The following is a 14,029-nucleotide window of genomic DNA, read 5'->3' as shown; positions in this document are numbered from 1 at the left end:
ATCATCCTGTAGGTCGACAAGCAGGGCCAGCTCTGGCTTTTTTGCCGCCCCAAGCAAAAAACAAACAAACCAAACAAACAAAAACCTGCAGCGCGGCAAAGCAGGAAAAAAAAAAACAAAAAAACCTGCGGGACGGCCAGAGCCAGGGTGCAGGGGGACTCCCTGCGCTGCAGACGTGCCCTGGCTAGCGGGGGGACGGGGGAGGGAGAGAGAGAAGGGGGGCAGTCAGGGCTTCAGTGGGGTGCTCACCACGCAGCCCCGACTGCCGCACAGCCTGCTGGGAGGGCTCCGTGCTGCTCCGGTCGGCGGGGAGGCAAGGACGCAGGCTGCCCTGCCGGGCTTGCTACAGACCTGGCACCGGCTGGGGCAGACGGAGTGCGCAGCCTGCTCCCGGCAGGGCGCTCCCCTCCTCCGCGCCGCCGCCCCCTACAGGCTGGATCGGCGAACAACAACAACAAAAAAAGCGGCCGTGCTGCCCTAGCATTGGGCGGAATGCCGCCCCATAGAATCTGCCGCCCCAAGCACTAGCTTGCTCGGCTGGTGCGTGGAGCCGGCCCTGGTGGTTTGGAGGCAGTAATGAAAGCAACATTATTCTCTTTTCCTCAATTAGACCCAGGTCTGTATGTTTCTTTCTTTTTTTTTTTTTTTTAAAACTCCCATCACGTCATGCATTCACTCACAGCAACACTTGCAGTCTTCACTTGGCTTCTGATTTCTGGTGATGGCTGGGCTCCTTGTCGACAGGGCCGGCTCTAGGCACCAGCGCTCCAAGCATGTGCTTGGGGCAGCACTTTCCAAGGGGCAGCACTCCAGCACCTTTTTTTTTTTTTCCTGCTTGGAGCGCAAAAAGCCAGGAGCCGGCCCTGAGCGGAGGTGAGCTGTGGCGGTGGGGGGGTGCAGGGATGGCCGCAGGAAGTAACCCGGGGGGGGCGCAGAGGAACTGCTCCCCCCCCAGCTCACCTCCACCTCCTCCTCCAAGCGCACTGCCGCTCCGCTTCTAGGGGGAGAAGGGGAAACGCGGCGCACCCGGGGGAGGAGGTGGGGGCCGGGGATTTGGGGAAGGGGTGGAGTTGGGGTGGGGCCGGGGCAGCGCGGGAAAAATTTTTTGCTTAGGGCAGCAAAAAACTTGGAGCCGGCCCTGGGCCTGAGGCTGGGCACTTTAAGGGAACTGCATTATTTGGACTTCTGAGCAACCAGTGAGGTAATATAGAAGCTGTTTTGTGCTGGCTTGGTAAATCTAAGTATTGGAATATCCACTAGTGTTTGGGGTTTGTCTGCCCCATTTTGTTTGCAGTTTACCCTGATTGAGTGACCTCAGCCGGCTCCCCCGGGCAGCATCGTTACAGGCTCACAGGCTTCATGTTACACAGCTGAAAACAGCAGTGTAGATGCTCCCATGTGGGCTGGAGCCCGGGCTCTGAAACCTGTCAAGATGGGGTAGGTCTCAAAGCCTGAGCGGGAACAACTACACCGCTATTTTTAGCCCTGTAGTGCAAGCCCCACACGCCCGAGTCAGTTGACCAGGGCTCTGAAGCTGGCTGCCCCAGGGGGAAGGGTTTTGCAATGCAGACACACCCAAAGTACCCAATAGGAACTCTCCATCTCCAATGACACTTGCTGCACTCACTGACACCCTGTTTCGCGCTCTCGTTGCGCTTTATCTTTTACCCCTTTTTGCTCAATAGTTTTGCTAAAGCTTCACTAGAGACAGACAGGCACAGAGGAAAGCCCTCCACAAGATTCCCCAAATCCCACTCTACCATTCTGCCTTTCCCCGTATCATACAACATTCTAATCTTCCACTGCTGGGATTTTCCTGGGCAGACGCTGCCAATGATGCTAAACTATGTGGTGTTGCAATGATTATTATTCTCTATCCGTATTGTGGAAGAGGCCTCAACCCAAATAGGGGCCTCATTGCACTAGATGCTACATAATCATATAGTCCTCCTTGCTCCAAAGAGTCAGTGTGGACAAATGTTGACAGAGATCTGAGAAACTGTGCTGAGCCCCTCTCCCTTCTACCCAACTCATCTCACATAGGATCCAAGTTGAAATCTCCCACAGATCTCCAAAAGCTGACATACAAAATGGGAAATGACTGCCTAGGAAGGAGCACTGCAGAAAGGGACCTGGGGGTCACAGTGGATCACAAGTTAAATATATGAGTCAACAGTGTTGCCAAAAAACAAGGATAATTCTGGGATCTATCAGCAGGAGTGTTGTAAGCAAGACATGAGAAGTAATTCTTCCACTCTACTGTGTGCTAATTAGACCTCAGCTGGAGTATTGTGTCCAGTTCTGGGTGCCACATTTCAGGAAAGATGTGGACAAATTGGAGAAAGTCCAGAGAAGAGCAACAAAAATGATTAAAGGTCTAGAAAACATGACCTATGAGGAGAGATTGAAAAAACTGGGTTTTTTTAGTCTGGAGAAGAAAAGACTGAGAGGGGACATGATAACAGTTTTCAAGTACATTAAAGGTTGTTACAAGGAGGAGGAAGATAAATTGTTCTCGTTAACCTCTGAGGATAGGATAAGAAGCAATGGGCTTAAATTGCAGCAAGGGCGGTTTAGGTTGGACATTAGGAAAAACTTCCTAACTATCAGGGTGGTTAAACACTGGAATAAATTGCCCAGGGAGGTTGTAGGATCCCCGTCATTATAGATTTTTAAGAGCAGGTTAGAAAAACACCTGTCAGGGATAGTCTAAAATAATACTTAGTCCTGCCATGAGTGCAGGGGACTGGACTAGATGACCTCTCGAGGTCCCTTCCAGTCCTACGATTCTAATTAATTATTCCACATAGGGAGCAGTTCCTCCCATTTTCATTACACAGGCAGTGTTCAGACATTAGCTGAGACCCTTATTTCCTTGTGCAGATGAAATGAAGTGTCACTCAAATGACTAAAAGCATCACATTAGCAGAGAAGGTGACAGCATCTATAATCCAAATAAATATATAGAGTATCTTCTAACGTCTGCAACCAAGAGCACACCAAGGTTAATATAACTGCTAAAATGAAGCTCTGTAACACTTTGGTCACTATAGCAATAGAATAGTTTGACAGAAAATGTACATTATTTAACAGGACAACACAACAACTTGAAGACTGTGCAACTGAATTTATTTTGCAGCTTTGGAGAGTGTCTTCTGCTGTATTATCTTTGCCCTCTGCTCACCAGAAGGGAGCAATTAAGTTGGCAGGGTCAATGACATCTTCCATGTAATGCATGGATTTAATCGCATCCTGATCCCTAACGTTCCTTTGAACTCAAACAGCACATAGTAGCCCCTTCTGCTTAAATGCAGTGCAGGCTCACCTGACGCTGAACATGTCAGCGGAAAGCATGTTCGATTGAATGAATTCGCTGCTGGAAGGCAACATTTTCAACACTGTCATAGGAATCAGTGAATTTAGTTTGAGCCAAAGACAATTCTGGCTGGAAAATCGGAGCCAGTACTTACCGGATGCCAAGAATATCTAACATTAATGAGAGGGGAAAAAATAGATAAAATGGAAATAATTATGAACTTACAAACTGTGTATGTTTCTTTTTTTCTATATAAACTACTTCATATTCCAAGAATAAAAGGATGGGGGAGGTAGCTCACTCCCCTGACAAAGCAAGATGACTGGAAAAATTATTACACATGAATTCTAAAACAAAAAGCTTCATTACTCTTTCTTTCTATAGAACAAGTCCACAGGAACATCAAAAATAATTGGACAAAATGCAAACCCTTTGAATAGAAACTGTTTTATCACAGCATGAGATTCAGCTGACTTAAGCGCCGGAAAGAAGAGAACCTATCACCCTCTATAAGGACCAGTGCACCAGTGTGGAATCTATTCCCTTACAATGTTTCTCATCATAACCCTCAGTCAAGGCTGGGACTCACTCTGATTTCAGTTATACTGGTGTAAATCCACAATAGCTATATTAATTTCAGGAAAGTTATTCCTGATTTACATGGGTGTAATAAGATCTGTATTTTTCCCCAGCATGTGGGTCTAAGAAGCATATGCAGTGTTATTGTAACCATGGTGGTCCCAAGATATTAGAGAAACAAAGTGAGTGAGGTAATATCTTTTATTGGATCAACTTCTGTTGGTGAGAGAGAAGCACAGTCTATAGACAACCAAGGCCTGATTTTCAGAAGTGTTAATGTAACGCCAACAGACAGCGGTTGTTGGTGGGCAAGATTGAACCTGGGACCTCCGGAGCTAATGCATGAGCTTCTACTGTATGAGCTAAAAGCCACAGGCCTCTTAGCCAAGGCTGTAGCAAACTCATCAATCTTTAGGTGGTTTAGGTGCCACTAGAGGGGGACAGAGCACCACACCCAGCAGGCCTGGGTTACAGCATTAGCGTAGACTAGCCCTTAGTGTAAGTTGATCTAAGATACGCTAGTTCCGTTACATAACTGAAGTCGATGTAAATTAGGTTGACTTACAGATAGCTGTGTCTATACCGCACTATGTAGATGGGAGACACTTTCCCATCGACATAGCTTCTGCCTCTCGGGGAGGTGGAGTACAGACATCAATGGGAGAGTGCTCTGCCATCGACTTAGTGTGTTATCAGCAGACCCGCTAAATAGATACTGCTGAATTGATCGCAGCAGTGCCGATTTAGCTGGTAGTGTAGACATGGCCTTAGTGTCTGCAACTCCAGTGGAAGTCAGTGGGAACTGGAGTTGCTCAGTTCATATGAAAAAAATGGCCCTTAATGATTCAGGGGTTATCCTCCCCTTCAGCACATTCTCCCATTTCCCATTACATTCATGCCAGTTGTTTGTACCCACTAAGGGAAGATTATAATAAATAAGTTTTCCTTCCCCTGCAACCAACCCAATGGTTTGCTGGACATGCCAAGTCATGCTTTATGTTCCTTTCCTAACATAGCATGTGATGTGGGAACCTTTAACGCTCAAGAACTAGGACTGCAGTCAAAGTTACCATACTGGACTTTAACCTCTAAAGACCAGGGCTCTGTTTAAGTGAATTTAGTGCTCTAAAACCTGCCTGGTTGACAGTCTTAGGACTTGTCTATATGGGGAAGTTCCCTGGCATAGCTACACCAGAATAATTATCCCATTATAGTTATATTAGTATGAGTCTCTGTGTGGACACTCAATATTAGAGTAAAAAAGTGACTTTATTCCAACATAAATACTCTGCTTTATTATAGCTATTATAGTATAGCTATGCCAGGAAATTTCCCCATGTAGGTAAGGAGGTCCCGGATGACTGCAAAAAGGCTAATGTGGTGCCCATCTTTTAAAAAGGGAAGGAGGATGATCCGGGGAACTACAGGCCAGTCAGCTTCACCTCAGTCCCTGGAAAAATCATGGAGCAAGTCCTCAAGGAATCGATTCTGAACCACTTAGAGGAGAGGAAAGTGATCAGGAACAGTCAGCATGGATTCACCAAGGGTAAGTCATGCCTGACTAACCTAATTGCCTTCTATGACGAGATACCTGGCTCTGTGGATGAGGGGAAAGCAGTGGACATGTTATTCCTTGACTTTAGCAAAGCTTTTGATACGGTCTCCCACGGTATTCTTACTGGCAAGTTTAAGAAGTATGGGCTGGATGAATGGACTGTAAGGTGGACAGAAAGATGGCTAAATCTTCGGGCTCAACAGGTAGTGATCAATGGCTCCATGTCTAGTTGGCAGCCGGTATCAAGCGGAGTGCCCCAAGGGTCGGTCCTGGGGCCAATTTTGTTCAGTATCTTCATTAATGATCTGGAGGATGGTGTGGACTGCACCCTCAGCAAGTTTGCAGATGACACTGAACTGGGAGGAGTGGTAGATACACTGGAGGGTAGGGATAGGATACAGAGGGACCTAGACAAATTAGAGAATTGGGCCAAAAGAAATCTGATGAGGTTCAACAAGGACAAGTGCAGAGTCCTGGACTTAGGACGGAAGAATCCCATGCACTGCTACAGACTAGGGACCGAATGGCTAGGCAGCAGTTCTGCAGAAAAGGACCTAGTGGTTACAGTGGACGAGAAGCTGTATATGAGTCAACAGTGTGCCCTTGTTGCCAACAGCATTTTGGGCTGTATAAGTAGGGGCATTGCCAGCAGATCGAGGGATGTGATCATTCCCCTCTATTCGACATTGGTGAGGCCTCATCTGGAGTACTGTGTCCAGTTCTGGGCCCCACACTACAAGAAGGATGTGGAAAAATTGGAAAGAGTCCAGCGGAGGGCAACAAAAATGATTAGGGGGCTGGAGCACATGACTTATAAGGAGAGGCTGAGGGAACTGGGATTATTTAGTCTGCAGAAGAGAAGAATGAGGGGGGATTTGATAGCTGCTTTCAACTATCTGAAAGGGGGTTCCAAAGAGGATGTACCTAGACTGTTCTCAGTGGTACCAGATGACAGAACAAGGAGTAATGGTCTCAAGTTGCAGTGGGGGGAGGTTTAGGTTGGATATTAGGAAAAACTTTTTCACTAGAAGGGTGGTGAAGCTCTGGAATGGGTTACCTAGGGAGGTGGTGGAATCTCCTTCCTTAGAGGTTTTTAAAGTCAGGCTTGACAAAGCCCTGGCTGGGATGATTTAGTTGGGGATTGGTCCTGCTTTGACAGGGGGTTGAACTAGATGACCTCCTGAGGTCCCTTCCAACTCTGATATTCTATGATTCTAAGCCCTTGGGAACTGAAGGGCTCTATCCACCCACAAAACAAGTATAATATGAGCAATGAATGGCAGTGCCTCTCCACTGAGAGCCAGACTTCAAGAACTAAGGCCACAGACAGACTTCAGGTGGTTTTGTCACTAACATGCTGATCTGAATTTGAAACTCTGAGCTACAAGTGAATGGCACTAGGGACAGGACTCTATCCTGCGAGTCATCCTTCCCTCCAAGAGCAGGTTTGGACATCCCTAGCTTGCCAGTGAAATTAGCACTGAACCTCCTCTCGGGCCCATCTGGATATTGGGCCACATCATATAAGCTGCCCACAACTTTGTGGTAATTTGGCATGATCAGCAGCAGCCTCTCAGAACAAGCCCGGGAATGGAAAAGACAGGGTGCCAACAGCTGGAAGCGTGGCGTATTTGCAGAGCACCCACGCTAGATTACTGTTATTAATTTCTATTTAATTAAAAATTAAATTAATTAAAAAGGCAACTACTGGAAACTCCGATATAAATTATATAAACAATGTTCAATCCACCCCCCCCCCATTTCCCACTCCCACAAAATTCTCAGCTCCCATCAAGAAGCCCCTCACTCCCCATAAGCTTTTTCAGAGTTTTACCCTCCTTGCAGCGTGCTCTGAGTGCTAACAGACCCAGGCTATTCCCGAACCCGAGAGTAGTTTCCAAAGCTGAAGGACCCTCATGGAGAGTACTCTTCCCCCAGGTTCCTCTCTTTGAGAGGAAGGTTGAACCAGCTTGAGTGTCTCCACCGATTGCAACTGCCGCAGTATGGCACAAGCAGAGCGGAGGTCTCTGATGTCAGATGGTGCCAAGTCATTGCAGCCAGCACTATGTCGCTGCACATAGTATTGTGCCTGTATTATGATTTTATCACTGCTCATGAAAAGCCGCTTTTCTGGAAAGACCTATATAATAATAGCCTATCCAAGTGAACGCAAAATTATAGCCATGTTGGAGAATTCTGGAGCCTTGTTCAAAAAGACAGTTATAAACTATTTTTTTAAATCAAATTCTATAGGTTTTTAGAGCCATTTTTCAGAATCCCATGTTTAATCCCTATTAAGACTTTTCCATAAGGGTTGACTGTTATGGCAAAGTCAGGGACCAAATGCCACACCTGAAACAGGCACAGGGTGACAGAGAGTTGGAGGAGGGGTCCCAGGAAGCGCTTACCCAAAACACACTGATGTCACAGCTGTTTGTCCCTAATTTTAAGTGGTGCCGAATCCACGTCGACATTTTAATGAAAGAAAAAGAACCCATCACGGTCTAGTAGGATTTGCTCTGCCTGTCCTATCAGTTTGATGAATGAACATTGTCCTTTAAGCATTACTACCACAGACTTAAAGCCCATTCTAATTCCCTACCATACGTTGTTGCAGGTCAGAACCTCTATTTGAACATTTTGTTTAAAAGCAGTGGCCTGTATAATTAGTATTGCCAACAAACTGCGGCCCATAAATTTCTAAGCACTATGTGTGCAGCTCCTCATCTCTAGCAAAGCTTAGATACACTGCGAAGTTAGGTGCTGGTGTCTAGAAATATATTAGGAGAGACACTGTATATACAGACAGCCGTAAAGTCTTTTCAGCCTTTCAGCACCCAAACACTTACTATTTGTAACTACTGCAATCCAGCAGAACTTCTTTATTAAAAAGGTGCCAATAAGATATTAAACCATATTGCTGTAGGTTCAAACACGGGGATTCTTTAAAGCAAGACACCACGCTAAAACTGCATAGCATCAGCCTGCTATTTAAATGCAATTATAGTAAAACCTTGCTAATTCTCTTTAATAAGTAGGAGATGTATTGTGAGTTACTGAGTTAGGTCCTGATCCTACCCACGCTAATTTAAACAGGCGAATAGTACAACTGATTTCAAGCTAAGCATGTGTGTAAGAGTTTGCAGTATTGGGGCCTTCAGGAGTAAGTGAACAAGCACATTAAAAAATAATGCAAGTTCTTTTCCATTTGCAGGATTCTTTTTATATTTTATTCTGTTTTTACAGTCTCATGTATTACATATTTATATACAGATGCCATTTTTATGAAGTCCCTCAAAAATCTGTGTATTTTCTGACAAGTTAATTGTGAGATTCACAAATTCCCCGTCCTTGACTTACTGGGGCACTGCACTTTGAGATGTTAGCGTACATAGCTAGAACCCCAGTTCTCGACAGGATCATATCATTTCACAGTTCTGAAAAAAATTGCCATCATTTATGGATGTAACTGAGGGCAGAATCTGGACTAGATTTTTATAGCCCAGCGGCAGCAGCTGAGATCTTCGACTTATAGATGCTGTTACATTTCAAATGTAAATTTAAACACTTCCATCAAAATCATGAAAAACACCCCTTGTAAACAGTCGAAAACTACTTCCAGATTCCCCACTTACTGTGTCAAGTTTAACCCATTGATATTTAGCATGGATTATCCCACTGCCAGGTATGTAAGTAAAATTTTATCCCATAATTTCCATGTTTTTTCTTTCATTTTACAAATCAAAACACATCATCGAGCATGTCCTCTTCCTGGGCTGCACACGCACGGCTCTACCATGGGAAACCTCTGCCCACAACCCTAGCAATCAGCGTGACCACACAGCCAATAAAATTACATCGTACACTGCTACAGCTGTTTCCTAGGTAACCAGCATGGAGCCATACAAACTGACTGGCTGCAGTGGACGGAAATAAACAGCAGCGACATAATCCTGTAACATTTCGACTTTTCAAGAACAGTTTTAACTTGTTACAAATGTATTCTTTTATCTTCCCCAGTCAATTTACATGTGAGGAGTCAGTAACTCACTTTAGATTTTATAATCCCCCTGTATCACTCCTCATGTAGTATTCCAAGGGGGAGGGGGAAATCACCACACTGGGCTTTGTAATGTACAAATTAAAGGCCAAACCTTAAAGTCCTTCCTCAAACAAAATGTCATTGAAGTCGGTGGGAGTAAAGATTTCATGATTTGGTCCTATATTAGTGACCTACACCTTTATAATCAAACCCTATACTTGTCCCCAGTAGTATATGAATCACATCTAAGGATTGTGTAATGGTGTCTAGATATGAGAGTGACTACATAGCTATTATATTCGTCATACTTGTTATGACAAAAATGTCTTATTCAGTAGATAAGACTTAGGGCTATGTCTATATGGCCACACTCTGCCCTTGGTTGCTTACAGGTACTGAAATCAATGGGAACTCTCCCACCCACCCATATGTATGCACAACCCTGAAATCAGAATGTGGCCTTTATTTTTTTCCCCACTACTGACATGCTGAGAAAACCATGAATAAGGGCCCAGTCCTGCAGTCCTTACTCAAGCTAAATTCCCATTAAGAACTGCAGCATCGGGTAGTTAAATCCTACTTACAAGCATTGTGGGCCATAACCTGCAGCCTTCGCATAGGCTTCATTCACAAGCCACTGAAATCAGCAGGATAGTTTTCTCCAACAGGACTGCAAGAAGTGGCCTGACAACTAACCAGTGATGAGTAAAATGAACACGATGTATTTCAGTCTGCTGTTCTTGAGTTATCATGATTGTTAGAAACTCCGCGACACGTAATATTGCTCCAACCTTTATCAGTTTATAATTTATGTGGTACTATTTGGCAAATAATCCAATATAATAAACTATAATAAGGGAATTGTATCTTACTGTGTGATACTGTAATTAAGGACATGATTATAAAGCATGAGTACAAAGTGTGTAATTAAGGACATGATTATAAAGCATGCAGGCAAGGTAGATTTGTTTGTGTGGCTGCCTTACCAGGGAATTTCCAGTCTTCAAGCCAGATCCTGCAAACAGTCAGCTGAGCAGTACGTATGCAATATGGCTTGACCCAAAGCTACTGAAGTTAATGGGAGTCTTTCCATTGACTTCAGCGCCATTATGGGCCAGATCCAAAGCACATTGATGGACCTTTTCATGTGAATAAGGAAGTAGTCACAGGAACTGGTCCTTGACTTGGAAAGAACAAGGCTGTTTACATAGCATGTGTGTTGGGGGTAAGGGTAATGTGGAATCTTACTGGCAACATTCAACTTTTTTTAAAGTCATTAATGTCAATTCTTCCTCCGAATTAAAAAAAAAACAACCACCAACAATTGTACATACCATGGAACTCTTTTTTGATGGAGAATGAGAATTTATTCATGATCACAGCCGTTTTGTGCTTTCTCTTGGGATCATATACGCCAAACCATAGCCTTTTTACAGCAAAACAAGTGTATAAAGAAAATACCCGTGGTTGGGTTTTGCTTAAAATATGAATGAATGCCACATTTCAGCACAGCCCGTGTGAATTTTATGTATTTTAACTATGTTACTTAATGCGCTTGACCCTTTGAACACCGTTCTCGATTAATGAAGCTCCCACTCTTGTATAGAATGGCTGAAAGTAGCAAGTGATGCCCATTGCAGCAAAATGGAGTAACCAAAATGTACCATTTATTTTCATAGACTTAAATATACTCCTTTAGATGACTAGCAGAACATTTCCTTTGGAAACTCAGGGAGACGTGCAAAATTTACACACTGCGTAGTGAGTGTGTGTTGCTCTTGCAGTGCTGTCGCTCCTAGTCGTGGGATGGCTGAACTGAAAATGCTACATTTGAACAATCACAAAGAGACAACAGGCAGAGATAATTTGTTCAGAAAAAGGATAACTAGAAAATAATATTATTAAAAGGATGATTGGAGTTTGGCTTGACCCCCAAAAAAAAAAATCTGAACAAAATCCTGTTTTCAGGATGCTGTTATACAAGACGAGATGTGAAACTTTCTCTGGAGCTTAGTTATACATTGTACTGTGTCAGTTAAAATCTTAGTACTACAAAATTTTAAACTGGGCCCATATCTGTTTTCCCCATAGAAGGGCAACAGAGTCTCACACTGAAATATGAACAGCTGACTACTTATCATTGTAAAAAAAGAAAATACCTGGTAGAAAAGGGAAGGAGATCTCTTCCCTGCATGCCCTCACCGCTAGTCCATTGCCATATATATAGCTTGTCCTCTACACATCAAACCAGCTTGTCATGATCCCTATCCTGCAAGATTTCTTCTTTCAGATGATTAATCAGACAGTAGTTAAGTCATAACTTCCAAAGACGAACTGCTCTTGAGCTGTGCAAGGAACTAAGGACGATGTTACAGGGGAATCTGGTAAACAGCCTATAAGAATATGGATAATGTACCAGCATACTCAGGTAAGAAACCCACTGCAGTGCTGTGTGTCAGAGGAGGGGGGGCAAATGAGGGAGAAGTCAATTTCAAAGACACAGGAAGGAAGAACCATTAAATATCTGTGAAAGTCATAGAAAGTAATAAATCCAATCATGTTAAAACAATGCAGCTAGTACTTCAGGAGCTCAGTATTGTAAATACTGTTTAAGAATTACTGGCCTCCAAACCTCTATTGGTGCAAGAGCACCCCTATGTATTACTGCAGACCAGTGTTACATAGCACTGTATCCCATGGTGACTTCATTAAAGGACTAGTTTGAAGACACTATGGATTTGTTGAAAAAGATGCTTTTTAACAGAATAAAATCTCTGATTTTCAGCAGAATTTAAGTTCTCAGTTTAATGAGCCTGGAGTCCAAGTACATGGAAGCAGTGGACTCAAGAGGTTAAAAACAATATGCTGTTATCTTGAAACAGAGTGCAAGAAAGAGATAAGTAGCATCAGAAAAAAGACTCACTAAATATATCAGTTTAACAATTCAAACCTGACACGTCACAAAGCAGGTAACAGTGAAATTTGTTTCTATGTCTGGTAACCAACAGGGTTGAAAAGTCTTTGATTTCTGCATTACTCACTTGGTGCAACTGTAATGCTTTAAATCATTCTTGAGCCCTGCTTGGCATTGCAACACAACTCACTGCTAACCAACTGTAGCAAAGAAGCTGAGGGGCGACATTGAAAGGAGAAGCTGCAAAGGCAACCAGAAAAGGAATTCCTGCTCATCTCTGATCCTAAAAGCTTGTCTCAGGTTAACTCCCTGAAACCAGTCATGGGCTCGAGACAGAATTATACTCCATTTCTGACAGAGGTACTGTCCTCAACACTATCATCCCCATTCATACATACTCCCCATGAACCAAAATAAACTGGCGTGTAAGATTTTAAACATTCTTTAGGTTCTGCCACCTTGTGGGAGTTTCCTTCCAACTTTTATGAGCTGCAGAGCCAACATTAATTTAACATCACACTGTAGAACATAATTCCCAGATGCTGTGAGTAATAGTATGAAAGATAATATGAGTAGTAGTAAGCCTGCAGGACCACAGTGAAATTCACAAGACCCATATTCCTGTTTGAAGTTAAGCACTGAGAATAATTGCCATTTGGAAGCAGCAGCAGCTTTAGAAAGTTACATGCAAGATGCTGCATGCTACTCTGCTGCCAAAAATAAATATTCGATTTCCCCTCTCTCATCTCTTCTCCCAACACTCAAAACACAAGTAACTGCGCACCACCGCCAATCTTACACCCAGAATGATGGATGGAGGACAGAGGGGCTGCTTTAAAGTTTATTGGCATTTGGTCTATTTCACCCCCTCAGCCAGTGCATCAGACATCTGATTTATGCTGCTGTTCCTTGCAAACAGGTAATCACCAAACAGGGCTCAAAGTGATTTGTATTCTTTGGGGGGGGGGGGGATCCCTACCAGAACAATTGTAAACACGCAGTTCAAACAGGGGCCTCAAAAGAGAGGCTGCATTTTCAAGCATCCCTCCAGAGACAAAGAAACAGACAACCCCCCCCCCCCCCCACACACCCCCCCCCAACCCCCCCAAAAAACCCCCCGGGGGTTTTCTCGGGGCGGTGCAACCCCCCCCCCCCCCCCCGTAGCATTCCCCCCTCGTGCTGTAGCCAGCCTTACCTTCCTCCTGCATTCTCTGCAGACACAGGGTCAGATTCTTCCTCCAGCCTGGCATCCCGGCACCGGAGCAACCTGCCGAGGAGGCGAGGGGGCCTTTTTTTTCCTTCTTCTGCAAGTCTGTACAGGGCCCCCGCCCCCACTCCAGAAGTGCTGTGGGTACAGCGCAGCGAGCAGCGGCGAGACCGAGGGCTTTACAAGGCTAGACATTGATGTGCAATGTGCTCCATCAGTGCTTGTGCGGGAACAAGGATGGGGAGGGGGGTGCAGTGAGAGAGGGGAGCAAATGAAACACCTCGCCGTGCCCCTGGCTAGTGCTGCTTCAGACGATCCTCTCCTGGCCCATGGCATGGGACTGTGGCTTTCTACTGCCCTTAATGTAGCCACGGGAGCTGCGGTTCCCAGCGTGGGGGTGGGGATCGTACTAAGTG

The 14,029-nt window shown here is 44.6% G+C and overlaps 1 protein-coding gene across 3 annotated transcripts in view; it reads right to left on the bottom strand.

Annotated features, from left to right (window-relative positions):
• The window catches only part of GRIP2 (glutamate receptor interacting protein 2), a 461,595-nt gene extending 447,631 nt beyond the window's left edge, over positions 1 to 13,964 (bottom strand). The window contains exon 1 of one of the 3 annotated variants that reach the window (XM_034774988.1): positions 13,602 to 13,964. In XM_034774988.1, coding sequence (XP_034630879.1) covers positions 13,602 to 13,656 — 55 coding nt within the window. In that variant the 5' untranslated portion in view covers positions 13,657 to 13,964. The remainder of the gene's footprint in view (positions 1 to 13,601) is intronic. The other 2 variants (XM_034774985.1, XM_034774987.1) reach the window with 2 other exon arrangements.
• Between the last annotated feature and the right edge of the window lie 65 nt (positions 13,965 to 14,029).

The sequence above is a fragment of the Trachemys scripta genome, chromosome 7, assembly GCF_013100865.1.
Source record: "Trachemys scripta elegans isolate TJP31775 chromosome 7, CAS_Tse_1.0, whole genome shotgun sequence".
Classification (NCBI taxonomy): Eukaryota; Metazoa; Chordata; order Testudines; family Emydidae; genus Trachemys; species Trachemys scripta.
Note: the sequence above shows the minus strand (reverse complement) of the source record. Positions and strands in the feature narration are given on the sequence as shown.